At 42.6% G+C, this 15,305-nt stretch overlaps 1 protein-coding gene across 1 annotated transcript in view; it reads left to right on the top strand.

The window, feature by feature from the left end:
• The window catches only part of HADHA (hydroxyacyl-CoA dehydrogenase trifunctional multienzyme complex subunit alpha), a 46,806-nt gene that overhangs the window by 25,220 nt on the left and 6,281 nt on the right, over positions 1-15,305 (top strand). The window contains exons 8-14 of the mRNA XM_070512434.1: positions 1,289-1,411; positions 1,886-2,004; positions 4,449-4,505; positions 6,426-6,535; positions 9,618-9,752; positions 11,744-11,915; positions 14,239-14,325. Coding sequence (XP_070368535.1) covers positions 1,289-1,411; positions 1,886-2,004; positions 4,449-4,505; positions 6,426-6,535; positions 9,618-9,752; positions 11,744-11,915; positions 14,239-14,325 — 803 coding nt within the window. The remainder of the gene's footprint in view (positions 1-1,288; positions 1,412-1,885; positions 2,005-4,448; positions 4,506-6,425; positions 6,536-9,617; positions 9,753-11,743; positions 11,916-14,238; positions 14,326-15,305) is intronic.

A 15,305-nucleotide genomic window follows, 5' to 3' on the forward strand; every position in this document is an offset into this window, starting at 1 on the left:
GCTTCTTTTCGTGCCCCTATGATGGTTCTTTCCCTGGCCTCAGGTGGTTTCCTCTTGTGCATGTGCAGAATAATACTCGGCCAAAGTTTTAAGGGGCCACTGAGTAGACTCTGGAGCTCTCCTTTTGTGTGGCAACTGCTGTCCAGTTTTCTGCTTCACAAATGCCAGTTGCTTTGGCCTCCCTACAGGCTCCATCTGATTTTCGTGGGCCCTGTGCACTTCTGCCATTAGGAAGTTCTGGGCTTAGTTCTTTTTCTTCCTCCTCCACGCAGGTTCCAAACAGGGCAGATTTCCTAAGGGAGAGATTGGTTGCGTATTTGTTGCAGGCATCTCCCTCTGTTGGAATTTTGTCTCTTGCGTACCACACAACTACACAAGGTTGCCTTTTCACCTCCAGCTACCTCCTCCTCCAGTGTGGCTCTTTGGGCTTTTGACTGAGAGCCTAGTAGTGTCTGTTTCACAGCCCTGCGAACACAGCCTTTGGATTTTTTAAGTCTAGCTCTTTAGTCTCCTGCCTCAAGCAACTTCAGTATTAGGCAGATGCATTGTGGAAAATGAGTTGCACATTTTGGGCATGCCTCTTTCTCTGTACAAGTACTTTATGTTCTAAACAAATCGTGATGCTCTGAGAGAGTTCACTCTAGCTTCCTGACCCAGTCCCTCCAGCCTCCTACACCACCTTAGAACACCACAGATGGTCCCTGGGGAAAACTAAACTGGCATTTGGTTTCTTCTAGCTTCTTATCTGCTGCATGTGCACCAAAAACTCTGATCATTTCACTTTCCCCCAGTAGCATCCTTCTGCTTAAGCTAAGCCCAATCTTTAACACATGCCCCAAAGTATCACATACTCCCAGAAAAGATAATGTTGGCAATCATCAGTTCACCTTCAACAGCTCTTCCATCTCTGGAATTTTAGTTCCTGTAGTCCTTGATGCTTCCACAGCTCTCCAATGTCTTTACGAATGTGATTTTGCAATTTATTCATTTTTTTCCAGTTTTGCAGCAAGAATACAGGCCTTATGGGACATAATCACATCCTACTCAGAAGTGGAAGCCAGGCGGAGATGGTTTAAGACCCTCTTTTCTACCTAAGCACATTTTTGCACCTTTGCCCGGTGTTACTTCTCTTCTTTGAGTCCATAGTTCATGACTCTGCCAGCTGCCAATCTCTAGTCTGACATGGAAAGTGGGTACTGAGCCTTTGGCTTCGGCATGCCTGGGTTTTGCCTACCTGGGACTAATCTAAGCCTGATTTGCATTCCAGTCTGTTGTGTTCATTTTACAGGACCAGGATTAAAGCCTCCAGAGGAACGGACAATTGAATACCTAGAAGAAGTTGCAGTTACTTTTGCCAAAGGACTAGCTGATAAGAAAATCTCTCCGAAGAGAGACAAAGGATTGGTGGACAGTGAGTATCATTATTAAAGAACAAAGGCAAAGTTTCTTTCCTGGGAGTTTAATTTTATTTGCTGTAAAATTATTCAAAATAAGGAAGAGGTAAATGCATCATTTACTCTAGGCGTAAAGTCAACCTTAAGGGGTGCAACAACTCTGGGGTCAAGTGCTGAACCTTACGCTGGTTAGTTAAAGACATTTTTTAAAAAATTCTTATTTTGGAAAATTTTAAACATTAATATAAAGGTAGAATAGTACAATAGTGTAATAAACACCCATATACCCAACACCCAGCTTTAGCATTTATCGACTAATTAAAGCATGTTTCAAGAAATGCTTAGATTGAAATTTAAAGTTTGTATATCAGAGTAAAGGGCAGTTCTTTCAGAGAGCTAGAATTAGTGCATTTTTATAGAGTTTATAGAACAAACTAACAAGGAAGGCTAGGCTCTTTCCAGTAAATATCTAAAAGCATTTTACCTTACAGAATTGACATCGGTCGCCATGGGTATTCCATTTGTCAGGCAACAGATTTACAAAAAGGTGGAAGAAAAAGTACGAAAGCAGACCAAAGGCCTTTATCCTGCACCTCTGAAAATAATTGATGTGAGTCTTTATCTACTCCCACATTTCTCCTATTTCCTCCTTTTGTATAAAGCAATGCTCTTTACTGCCATTCTGGACCATGTATGCCAGTACTAATGTTCTTAATTCTGCTATTAAATTACTTACCAAAAATAAAAGAGGAGCATAGCAAGCTATAAGCACTCATATAAAGTGATATATTTAGGGGCTGGCCCCACGGCTGAGTGGTTAAGTTCACGCGCTCCGCTGCAGGCGGCCCAGTGTTTCGTTGGTTCAAATCCTGGGCGCGGACATGGCACTGCTAATCAAACCATGCTGAGGCAGTGTCCCACATGCCACAACTAGAAGGACCCACAACGAAGAATATACAACTATGTACCCAGGGGCTTTTGGGAGAAAAAGGAAAAAAATAAAATCTTAAAAAAAATAAATAAATAAAGTGATATATTTGGGGATATTTAGTGCAGGCATACTCAGTAGTTGTTGAGTTCAAACTACCAGTTATAAACCAGGAAAAGAACCTGTGTTGTATCAGTATAACAAGGCCAGTAAAATATTGGGCATCAATTAAGAGGTAGTTAAAACAAAATTGATGACTGTATTCTATTCTTAGTCAAAACCATTGTCAATACCTGAAGTGTCTCATTGACTTCCCCATTGCCTTAATTATAAAAAAAATTTAATGATACAGGGAAGTTCTGAAAAAGATCAAGGAGAAAATTAAAATAATCACAGGGTTAAAGAAACTTCTATGTAAAGATAGACTTTAAAGCTTAGAACTCTTGAGTCTGGAAAGTCCAAGATTAGGGGAGCATATAATCAAAGACTTCAAAATTGGAGAATGGATCAGTCAACAAATGTATTTTGAGCAGAAGACATCAAAGTACATAAAATGTGAAACATGATCCCCCAACTCTGTTCATCTCACTGTCTGGGCAGGGAGATTAGACATGTTTATGTGGTAAACCAGATAACAGTATAAGGGACATTAACAGGCAGCATAGGATTAATGCCAGATAATGGGACAGAGGAAAATTGCTGAGGACACAGAGGAGGGAACACTCACTGTAAGCCAGAAAGATCAGGAAGAACCTCATAGGATTTTACCCGAACCCTAAGAAATGGGTAGAGAACAGGTGGGGGGAAGTAGTGCCAGGTAGGATGGGCATTTTGAGTAAAGTTACAGAAGGTGGAAAACATGAGACTCTTCAAGGAACATTTAATGATCAGTTTTTGTAGGAGGATAGTGAAATGTCTGCAGAGAGGCAGATTGAAGCTAGATTTTAGAAGCTTGTCAATAATGAGTTGAGAAATTTGAGCTGTGTCCTATATGGATCATAGAGAACCATTTTCATGGTAGTGAGTAAAAATGGATTAGAAAAAGAGAGAAAGTAGAGCAGTGAACTAGGAAGCTATCTTGGTAATTCAGACTTGAAGTTTGAATAAGAACTGAGATATGATAGTAAAAGTGAAAATATGAAGGTAGTAACAGACTTGCCCAAGAGAGGATATGAGCTAAGTTTTAAAAGTGTTGAGTTTAGCTATTTCAAGAAATGCAAGGGAGGCCGGCCTCCTGGCATAGTGGTTAAGTTCAGTGCACTCCGCTTCAGTGGCCCAGGTTTGGATCCTGGGTGCAGACCTACACCACTCATCAGCCACGTTGTGGCAGCAACCCACGTATAAAGTGGAGAGGAAGATTGGCACAGATGTTAGCTCAGGGCTAATCTTCGTCAGCAAAAAAAGAAAGAAAAAGAAAAGAAAAGAAATTCAAGCAACAGTAATTTAGACAGAAAAGTCAGATTTAAGGATGTAGATTTGTTTACTTGGGTTTTTGTCATTCCTATAAATTATGATGATGAGTACAGGGTCATTTCTTCATGTTTTATACTTGCCGTTGTATTTGGGATAGTACTTATCCCAAATGTTAAATTGAATTTGATAGAGTTCATGATTAGTATGGTAAACTAGAGGATGTGCCTGAGGAAGAATGCAGAGAGGAGAAAAGGGCTGAAATTGGAACTTTGGGGATCTGCCTGCATTTAGAGAAGAGAGAAACTAGAAGAGTAATTTAAGTAGGAGGAAAGGTAATTAAGAGGAAAAGGTAAGCCTATTGGACTTGGAAGGGGGTAATGACCATTCTTTCTCTGACAAAATAACAGGATGAGGAGGTGGATGAGGAGGTGGAGTCTGAGCTGTGGAACCTCTGTGTTCTTTTCCTATTCTGACTTTTTAATTCTCTTTCTTCTATTTTATTTCTTTCCATTTCATGCTAGGTTTAGCAGTAGCCTGAGAGGTGGAGGATTGAGTGAGTCCCATGCAGCCAGGCACTCAGTCTCTTCCCTTTCTCCCTCCAGTCTAGGCTCTGACTGACTGTGAACACTAACACCACTAGCAGTTTTCTTCAGCCTCACTGTACATCTCTCCAATCCATTCCAGCGGTGAACAAGGGCTTTTATGTTTTTTAGGTCGTAAAGACTGGAATCGAGCAAGGGAGTGATGCTGGCTATCTCTCTGAATCTCAGGTAAAGTTATTTGCTTTTAATTTTTTATTAGATACAGGAAAAGCCAAGATCTAAAATCCTGTATAAAGCTGAAAAAAGAAAAAGTATCCAAAGCCTAGTAAAAAATTTTTCTGCCAGTGGTTATCGTTTCTTATCACTAATCTCAGTGAGCAAGTGGATGCTGAGAAAACCCTGGTGCCTGCAGAAGTTTGCGCTTGTTCTCAATAATGAGGGTGTAACTAGGAAGAGCAGGGACAGAGTCCTAATCCTTTCCAAAGGAATTGCTTGCATATTTTTGTTCTGTAATTGGGCTGGTTTTGTTGTGATAAAATGAAAGACATTGATAGAAGAATGTGTTTCTTACTTGTTAGAGCCAGGAGCTAAAACTTTGAAGCCCAGCTTCTCTCTGGTGAGTGAGAAAATAAAAGGAGGCACTGGCCCCAAGGCCAAGTGGTTAAGTTCACACGCTCCGCTTCAGCGGCCCAGGGTTCGCCAGTTCAGAGTCTGGGCGCAGACCTACGCACCACTCATCAAGCCATGCTGTGGTGGCGTCCCACGTTAGAAGAACTAGAATGACTTACAACTAGGATAGACAACTATGTACTGGGGCTTTGGGGAGAAAAAAAGAAAAGGAAAGGAAATGTTTTGTACCTACTTAAAAAAGACGACAGAAGGGATGCATGAACCAGCCTCACCCCTTCCACTTTTCTAACAAGTTGGTGGAGTTGTAGGTTTACGTGGTTTGGGTTGTTTTTAAGTTGTAAGCAATCATTGAAGAATGATTGCTCTTTGCTAATAGGACAGAAAATATCTGAAGAGCTCAGGACAAGTGCCAGAGAAAACATTTTCTGCACTAGGTCACTCATTGCTGTGCACTTCTGATTTGTTCTTTTACATCATGACCAGGGACACATGCATATGTACAGAGAAATTGAAGCATAAATTTCACAGATCAATAATTCTCCTCGCTATGTACATTGTATTCAATATTTTCTCTCCATTCTACTTATCACAACCCACTAAATTCATGACCACTTGTGGATCTCTGCCCACGAGTTGAAAATGGCTAATTTGTTGAATAGAACCTGGTGCCTCAAGATCAGGAGAACATTGTTTCATGTTCTATTAGGACAGGAAAGCAACTTGATTAACTAGATTCCTTCTCTGAAATGCTGTTTGTAACCATGTAATCGTACCAGTAAATTCTAGTAATATTGATGGTGATAATAGCTAACATTGAGACCCTAGTCATTTTACTAGTTCTCATTTCATTCCCACAACAATACTGTAAAATAGATATTGTTTTTCCCATTTTAAGGATGGAGAAAGCTTCACAACTGGGAAAAGACGGAGCCAGGATTCATCCCCAGTTCTGTCAAACCCAAACTCTAAATCTTATGCTCTTAACCACTAAGTGGAGACTTGTTCTCTGTAAGTGTCATGGTGCTGTTTAAAGTGGTGGGTGTCACGTGGGACAGCCTGCTACACGGAAAGAGAGTGGGAGTTGGGAGTTGTGCTGCCTGGGTTCAAACTCCATTTCTGCCATTTTGAGGCAGTGTGGCTTTGAACAAGTTCTCTTAATTTCTCTGGGCCTCCTCTCCCCAATCTTTAAAATGAGAGGGTTGGTTGTGAAGGTCCGTTTTGGCTCTGACACTCTAACTCTATGAGAAAGATTCCCCAACCTCCGGTGAGAGAATGAGAGCTCATATATCCAAAACCTTTTTCAAAGCAGTAGTCGGAAAGTGCTGTGGATGAGAAGAGTAAAGAAAGGGTCCATCAGGAGAAGACAGACAGACAGATTCCACAGCACAGGCACTACTGAGACCCCGGAGGACCTGAGGCTTTGTGTGTGTCACCTCTGCACTGCAGAGAAACCCAGCAAGAGACTACCTCACCAAGACTCTGAAGTTCTGCCTTTTCTTGTTCTTCTTTACTTTTCAGAAATTCGGAGAGCTTGCAATGACCAAAGAATCCAAGGCCTTGATAGGACTTTACCATGGTCAGGTCCTGTGCAAGAAGAATAAATTTGGAGCTCCGCAAAAGGAGGTTAAGTAAGTGAAAGTCTACCTAGGAAGCCCCTGTGGATTTCACCGCGTGCCGAGCTTAAAGATGTCTTTGAACTTCTACAGAGCTTCAGTCTTGCCCCAAACCTCTTCTGTCCTGAGCACATTGGATCCCTATTCCTACCAAGAACTTTTGGCTTTCACAATTCTGCCTGTGCTGAGTTTTCTCCAGAACTCTCTAACGGCTCCTATGGAGGCCGCCTTTTCTTGCTACTGATGTCTCCTAGATATCTGGTTTAGGTTCACACACGCTGGCACTGTCTAATGATCTTATCGCTTCCTGTGACTTGAGATACCATCTCTGGAAACTCATATGTCTTCCTCATTAAAAAATATAAAGCCTTATTCTAATTGTTAAAGGCTTGTCCTTCTTTGAGCTTACAACCTAAGCACTGGAGATTCTACTTGCCTGTTTCATATCTATTCTCTTCAGCAAGCCTGTCATTGTTATGCTGCCTAAATGGCTCTTCAGCATCTTAAATTTAATAATGTCCCTAAACTCACCTTCTGGCTCAGGGTTCTCAACCTGGGCATTGTTGCCCCCAGGGAACATTTGACATATCTGGAAACATTTTTGGTTGTCACAACTGGGGAGATAGGGATGCTAGTGGCCAGAGGCCAGAGATGCTGCTAAGCATCCTACAATGCATAGGACAGGCCGAACAACAAAGAATTACCCAACCCAAAATGTCAGTAGTTGGGGCCGGCCTGGTGGCGGAGTGGTTAAGTTCGCACGTTCCGCTTCTCGGCGGCCCGGGGTTCGCCAGTTCGGATCCCGGGTGCGGACATGGCACCGCTTGGCACGCCATGCTGTGCTGGGCGTTCCACATATAAAGTAGAGGAAGATGGGCACGATGTTAGCTCAGGGCCAGTCTTCCTCAGCAAAAAGAGGAGGACTGGCAGTAGTTAGCTCAGGGCTAATCTTCCTCAAAAGAAGAATAAATAAAAGAAAAGAAAAAGAAACGAAATGTCAGTAGTGCCACAGTTGAGCAACACTGCCCTTGCTGAATTACTGTGAGGGATTTAAGAGAAGCAGCTGTAGTTACTAGCTTCTCTGTCCCCTCACCTTTAATGAGATTACAGTCCCAATTAAAAGATAAAATGGATAAGAAGTCTGGATGAAATAGGTAAGACTCTAGCCTAGAAGGCTGATTTCCACATGGAATATGAAATAAAAACCATAACTACTTCTCCTGCACATGCAGTCATCAGCACCGGTCCTTGCATTTGTTCCAGCTGACCCTGACAGTGTCTTGCATTCACTGGGTGAATGTTGCAGTAGAATAATGATGCCACTTAAATCTGCATCTCTTTACACTTTCTACAAAAGCCAAACAGATTAACAAGGACAACAAAGCCACCCGTTCCCATGTGCAGCATAAATGGCAGGCAGATGCTGCTGCTACCTTTTAATTATGTAAGAGGGAAACTCGACTGTAACAGGAAAGAAAAGAAGCAAAAGAGAAAAATATTGAGTCCTGCAAAATCGCAAAACCATGTGACACACCACCTCCTTCCCCTGCCTTACCCCAGTTATTAGGGAGGGTGAGCATCTTTATTGGCACTTTGCTTTCTGCTTTTGTGAATTGTTTTAAAGAAGCCTTTGCTCATTTTACTGGGTTGTCTTTTTAAATTGATATATGCATCATCTTCATATTGCCTCGTAGTAATCCTTTGTCAGCTATTTCTGTTGCAAATTTCTTCCTATTCTCTTCTTCTCAATTTTGTCAGGTCATTTGTCAAACAGGAATTTTTATTCATTTATTTATTTATTTTGAGGAGGATTAGCCCTTAGCTAACATCTGCCACCAAGCCTCCTCTTTTCCTGAGAAAGACTGGCCCTGAGCTAACATCCACGCCCATCTTCCTCTACTTTATATGTGGGACGCCTGCCACAGCATGGCTTGCCAAGCGGTGCATAGGTCTGCACCCAGGATCCGAACCGGTGAACCCTGGACCACCAAAGCGCAGAATGTGCACACTTAACCGCTGCACCATTGGACCGGCCCCCAGAAATTTTTAATTTTGATGTAGTAAATACATCAGTCTTTTTTTCAGTCACTATTCTTTATATTTTTCAGCCGCTATTCTTTATATGTCTCTACCCTATTTTCTCATTGTTCTCCATATAAATATGTGTATTATTACAAAGTTGCATTGGAGAGATGCTCCCAGGACTTGAAATTAGGTTTTCTTTTCAGGTCTTGAATATGATTTTTGAACATTATAATAAGAATTGTTAGGAATGAAACTTTATCTGCATTACAACTCAAATTTAGGTCTACAGTGCTGTCAACTTGGGCATCTTTTATGAAGAAAGTTGTTCTGAAAAAAAATTTTATAGTTATTTACTATGGGAATATGGCGTATTGTTCCAGATCTATGGAAAACTAAAAAGAGTAATCAGATATGATCTCTGGCCCTCAGAAAGCTTAGAATTTAATTGAGGAGACAAAACAATATACGTGAAGGCATTCCAGAAGACTGTGGGGTAAGCTACATGGCCCTCACAGGTTCAAGAGGAATTCGGGGCGGGAACAGCAGGATTGTTGGATTGATTGTTGGAGGGAGGGGCACAGTCTGGCAGCAAAGAAACCATCCAGGAGACTTTGATCTGCTCCAAGTGAGGAGTGATAAGGGCGCAGATTTCAGAAGTGAAAGATGACTGGAAAATGGTAAAATCACTAACAAATAAGTGGTTCGAAGAAGAGAGATTCGTCTTTGGGCTTATCACTGCAAGTTGGCTTTTCTTTGGAAAACAAAAATCCTCATCTTGACTTAAGCATAAACCGGTTTGTTGTGTTTTCAGTGATCTCCAAGCATGACTGAAGATCAATAGGATTCTGTCTTCTGGGGAAGACCAATTCTTTTGGACTTAATGGATTTTTGTGTTTAACTTTGAAAATCAATCATTTATTAAAGATGTGTGTGTATAGATAAAAACTATTTGAAATACTCTATTGTTGTGCCTGCTTTAGTTGTTTATTGGATGATAACTTGGGCAGTCTCCCACTTTTACTAAAATGATTAGGAGTTGTTTACCAAAAGTCATTTCATCCTTTCCTTTCAGGCACTTAGCCATTCTTGGTGCAGGGCTGATGGGAGCCGGCATTGCCCAAGTCTCTGTGGATAAGGGCCTGAAGACTATACTTAAAGATGCTACCCTAGCCGGGCTGGGCCGAGGACAGCAACAAGTGTTCAAAGGGTGAGCCTGCTCTCTGCCTCTGCCAGGAGTTAGAGTGTTTTTTGTTTTTTGCTGTCACAGGTTCCTTTTCCTGAACATGATGAGTGCTAGATACTCCACAGTTAAGCCACCTTTCCTTTGATTTTTAGAAATGCTAATTCCTCCCTTCATTTTATTTTGTTACGGATATTATAAACCATTAACATCATTGGAATCTGTAATGCCATTTGTTTAAGGCTTTGGTATCAGACTAGAAGTTCTCATGTTTGTGAATGTTGATGGTTTCCATTTCATTGCTGTATTGTTATGGAACACTGAAACCGCATGACTGTGTGTCCTTGTGGAGAGAACTGAGATTAGGGTGTGAGGAGATGTGCAGAAGCTGCACGGTGCAGGTCGGACTGGGGTCAGAGCTCCTGAACCACGTGTTTCTCGAGTGGCGTTACTGCAGAGGAGCAGTCAGCTGATCTGGTTCCACCGTGTCTGAGGCTTTACCACTGTGTCTCCGCCTTGCCTCTGAGGTAACAAAGGGTGAATATTATTCTCCCTCCTGCCTGCCACCCCTGCCTCCTTCTCCCGCACACACTGCCTGTTTTGCAGAGGGGGAAATGGAGCAGCAGCCTGGCCAAGCTGGGAATGGGTTTTAGCTCAGTTCTCTGCTCCAGTGTAATAGACAAGCACTTCGACTGTCCTGTGTGTGACTTTTAGCTCAGCGAACTCTTCTTGGTTTTGTAAATGGATTATGTAGCTTAAGCAAGTTTTTACCCCTTTTCTGCAGAGAAGCTCATGTATTCCTACCAAAATGCTATCCAGGACCTGGCAGGTTTAATAATTTTGGCAGATTATTGTAAGATAGCAAGGAGTTGAAGTAAAAGATTCTGACCAAAAAACATGTGCTAGCTGACAGCCTCGCCCTGAGACTAGCATGCAGGCATCCCCGAGCAGCATTTCAGCGTCACCGAAATGAGGAACTGCTGCTCTAGAATTGCCTCCTGCCTGCACTCTCTTTTGGAGCCAGATGTCCCAGGTTTCCCTTTTTGCCTTAGAAACATCAGACTCGGGCAGGTGCCCCTCCCAGTGCTGCCGACCTGGGACACACATTTCCTGTCCTCTTAGGAATAGTGCCATTACGCATTCGAATTAGAGTCACTAATAATGTTTTCAACTCTGACAGGCATCTTACTGCTGACTGCTGACATGATTGTCAGAAACCAGGAGGTTTGAACCCATACTTCTAAGACTGGAATACTTCTTTGAACTTATTTTGTGGCTTTAATTTTCCTTTTGGTTAAGAAAGTTAGTGAATTGAGTTTGGCTTCATTCTTCACTCAGAGGAAATCTCTAGGTCATTTATTCTGAAAGTGTGGTCAGATTAAAACCTAAGAGAGCCTGTTTTCCTTGGCAATAAAAAATAATCAGTTAAATGTCTGAGTAACAGGAACCCTTTTTAGCTCTCTCTGGAAAGAAGAAACCTTGAGTTAATATTTTATGTAATCAATACAGTGTGCTACTAGGTGCTGACTGGGAAGTAGATTAAGAATATAAGAAATAATGCTTGGTCTCTGTCCTCTAGAAGATTACAGTTACAGAATAACAAAATGATATGTAAGCAAGTATAAATCCATGTGGTCCAGGACACATGTTGGCTCTTTTGCCTGTTGTAGGTAGAGAATTACCAGAGCTGCTCGGTTTTGCCATTCTAGCATTTGTGTTTACTCCTATAAGCAAATTTAACTTTTATGAGTGATACAGTTTATGTGAGTTGGGCATTCAGAGGTATCTTGTAGTAGAAAGAATGTGGGCTGGGGGGATCAACCTGTGTTTGAATCCTAGTACCCTGGGTACCCTAGTACTTAGCTATTTGACCACGAGGCCCTCCGAGCCTCTTTGAACAACTCAGTTCCCTCAAAATGGGGTTGGTGAAAAACACAGAGAGCCACGTCTGGCCACGGACACTCAATAAATGTTAGTTTTCTATTCTTCACCTCTGACTAGGAGTGTGTTTCTTCTAGATTGAATGATAAAGTGAAGAAGAAAGCTCTAACATCATTTGAAAGGGACTCCATTTTCAGCAACTTGACTGGGCAGCTTGATTACCAGGGTTTTGAAAAGGCCGACATGGTGATTGAAGCTGTTTTTGAGGACCTTAGTCTTAAGCACAGAGTGCTAAAGGAAGTAGAGGCGGTAAGTATGCACCCTGTGGTACCTGAATCCTGGTGTAGTGAGTGGAGGACACAGAGGTGGGGTTTTTCAAAGGAATTATGGGAAATGCATGGTTCTTTTTATAGGACTATTCATTTCCAAACATAAGTTTTTATGTGAGCTTATGCACACTGTGCATGTTATAAAGGTCAAATCTCAGTCCTGAGGGAAGACAATCAAGCAGCTGATTAACCTGAGCACAGGGTTCCTTAGCCTTCTGTGGGGTGCAGTCACTCAGACATACAAATAACCTCATGAAGTGTAGCCAGGTGTCTTGACATTTTTGGTTGGCCACAAGCCATAACTAAACTTTTTCAGGTCTAGGCAGCAAAGGAAATAGGGGAGAAACAGTTTCTCCAGGCAGGTTTCAGATGCTCATTTTGTGTAAATGGTACTTTGGTCTTGATCCAAATGCTCTACATGGCCACGTCTGAGGTGGGATGACATGAACAAACAAGTAGTTGAGGTGGGCATGTAGAGAAGGAGCCCAGAGAAGAAGAAATGGCAGTAATCCAGGCACAAGATAGAACTGGGGCCTTGACTGGCCTACAGCTAAATAAACAGAATGTGGGTTAGCAAATGGTGTACATGAAATGCCACTGACTTGGGAACACTCTAGGTGTCTTGAGTAGTGAGCTATAGCCTTAAGATATAGTCTTAAGTCTTAAGAGACAAGCAGCTCTGTTTGAAACAGATTCTGCTTGTGAAACACACATTCCAGAATCTTTTCTTTGGACAAAGTGTAATGTAGAGTCAACTGAGGGAGAAAATTCGGAAGAGCTGGGTAGATTTGTATGCCATCTGTGCTAGGTGGCATTTCAGCTGAGATAACGTTCCCAGGGCTTTGAGCACACTGCTGAGCCAGTGTAGGCAGATCCTGAGGGGCAGGCACAGCCAAAGTGGAGGGAAGAGGGTTTATCAAGTGACTAGGTGATGGTATTTGCTTTGGAAGATGGGTCTGGGAGTATCCAGTGGAGAAAAGTTTGTTTTAGCAATCAGGAAGCCAGTGATCAAAGGAAAGAGATAGAAGAGGGATCGGATCAGAAGTGCAGTGTGTGAACAAGTCTCTGCGGCGCTGCCGCGGGCTTCCGAGAGAGCAAACACAGAAGCTCCGGGCTCTGTGAGGCAGGCCTGGACTGGCTCTGTCACCTCTGCTGCCTTCCATTCAGGAAAGCAAGTCACAGGATTCATGGGGAGGGGAATAGACTCGACTCTGGGTGGGAAGAGAGACAGACAGGTACAAGGAGGGAAGAATTGTTGCCAGCCGTCTTTGGAGACACTGGTTTGCTCCTCATAGAGAATTTTACCACCAGCATTAGACACCATGCCACTAAGAATGCAGCTGGAGACTGAGTTAGCTCCCGTACAGGCATGCTCACTGTCGACTCTCGTTACACTCGTGATTAACTAAAATCATGGGACCTTTATCACAAGTTTCCTGCCAAGCCACGTCTTGTCCATCAGGTGCTTATCCAGTGCTTTTTTTCCCTTTTACAAAATCCTTAATGCAGTACTTTACCTTTACCCCATTATAATTGATCTTATTTTACACTCAGCTTTTCGGTGTGCTGAATCTATCCTGAACCTTGATTCTCATCTCTCATGTCACCTCTGCCTATCCTAGATTTGCACAAATTTGACAGGTGTGCCTTCCATGTTTTCCATCCAAGCATCTGAATAAAAACGTAAATAACTTGTGATCATGGACAGAATACTGAGGTAGTCTCCAAGAGACTGCTCTCCAGGTTGATAAAGCTCATATTTAATAGAGTTCATGGACTATATAGATATAATGACATGGACTCTAGATATAATGATAGTAGTGTACCATTTCTAGTAACACCCTGTATAAAATGAGATAGGCATGCACATTATAGCTTGGCCTTATAAAGGAGAAGGGTGGAGTATCATAAGCTTTCAGACCTAGGGCAGATCCAGACAAGAAGAGGGATTGATACCCATGCTGGATCTTGAAATGAATGAGGTTTGAGTCAAGGCCACCTTTTCATTGTTTATCTGAAGCACCTTTACTTACCCAACTGCTAGATGTAGTCTCCAGGCTAGGAGCAGGTGACCTTATGCTGGGCCCTAACTGGAAGAATGCTGAAGAGGGAAGAGAACAAGGCCAACACCCTCAACACAGATGCCCTAGATGATCGTAAATGTCAGGGCGAATGGTATCTACTGTCTGAGCAGTTCTGGCAAGAGGGTGGGCTGGGCCTGGGTGTCACTCGTTAGCTTTACTTTGGACTCTAGTCATCTCCCAGCCCTACGTGTCGCATTCTTAAATGCTTTTCCCCTGCAGGTGATTCCAGATCACTGTGTCTTTGCCAGTAACACATCTGCTCTCCCAATCAATGAAATTTCTGCTGTCAGCAAAAGACCTGAGAAGGTAAATTCTGAACAGAGGAAAAGCCTGAAATGTTTTGCTGCTTTGGGCTCACTGATGAAGGCTTAGAACATGAGAAGGGACTGGTGTGGATTCCGAAGGGCATGGGGCTGTTGATGTATTCCCCAAAACTGGGCACAGAAAAGCTGATACCATAACCATTGTGAAATGCAGGAATAAGTGAAGTTCAAGCAAAATATACTTTTATAGGTAATTTGCATTCCTAATGGGTATTATTTTTCAGATTCAGACTATAAAACCTACCTTTATTACAATTAGGTATTGGAAGATAGGCCTAAAATAAGAAGGGCTACTCTAAAATATCACATCAGTACAGAGCAGATGCTGGGGACCGTGTAGGATGGGCTTGATTCCAACTCCAGATCCAGGAATGGAAGATCAGGGGTATGGTGGGATGGGTCCCCCTGTGGGTTCAGTTAGACCTTCTACCCAGGACATGAAGGGGGAGCGGGGTTGACACACTTTCAGTGGGTATTTAAAATGATGCCTGGACATTTATCTTTGGGCTCCTGCTGTCTACCAGAGTAATCAAGGGGAGTGAACTCACTCAAGGAGAAAAAAAACACCTCACCTCTCTGGAGGATACCAGTGAGCCTCAGCTAACCAGAACCAGCCAAAAGTAGGCAGGAAATATAAAAGACCTTTAAGCAGCTGAAATTGTTATTACAAATTCCATGTACTAAAAACACAAAAACCTATTTATTCCTATCCTTTTTTTTTTTCCTTTTTCTCCCCAAAGCCCCCCAGTACATAGTTGTGTATTTTTAGTTGTGGGTCCTTCCAGTTGTGGCATGTGGGACGCCGCCTCAGCATGGCTTTATGAGTGGTGCCATGTCTGTGCCCAGGATTCAAACCGGCGAAACCCTGGGCCGCCGAAGCAGAGCACGCGAACTTAACCACTGGGCCGCGGGGCTGGCCCCTATTCCTATTCTAATAGCTTCTAACACAAGGTAATCTTGTTT

The sequence above is a fragment of the Equus asinus genome, chromosome 6 (assembly GCF_041296235.1).
Source record: "Equus asinus isolate D_3611 breed Donkey chromosome 6, EquAss-T2T_v2, whole genome shotgun sequence".
NCBI classification, from domain to species: Eukaryota; Metazoa; Chordata; class Mammalia; order Perissodactyla; family Equidae; genus Equus; species Equus asinus.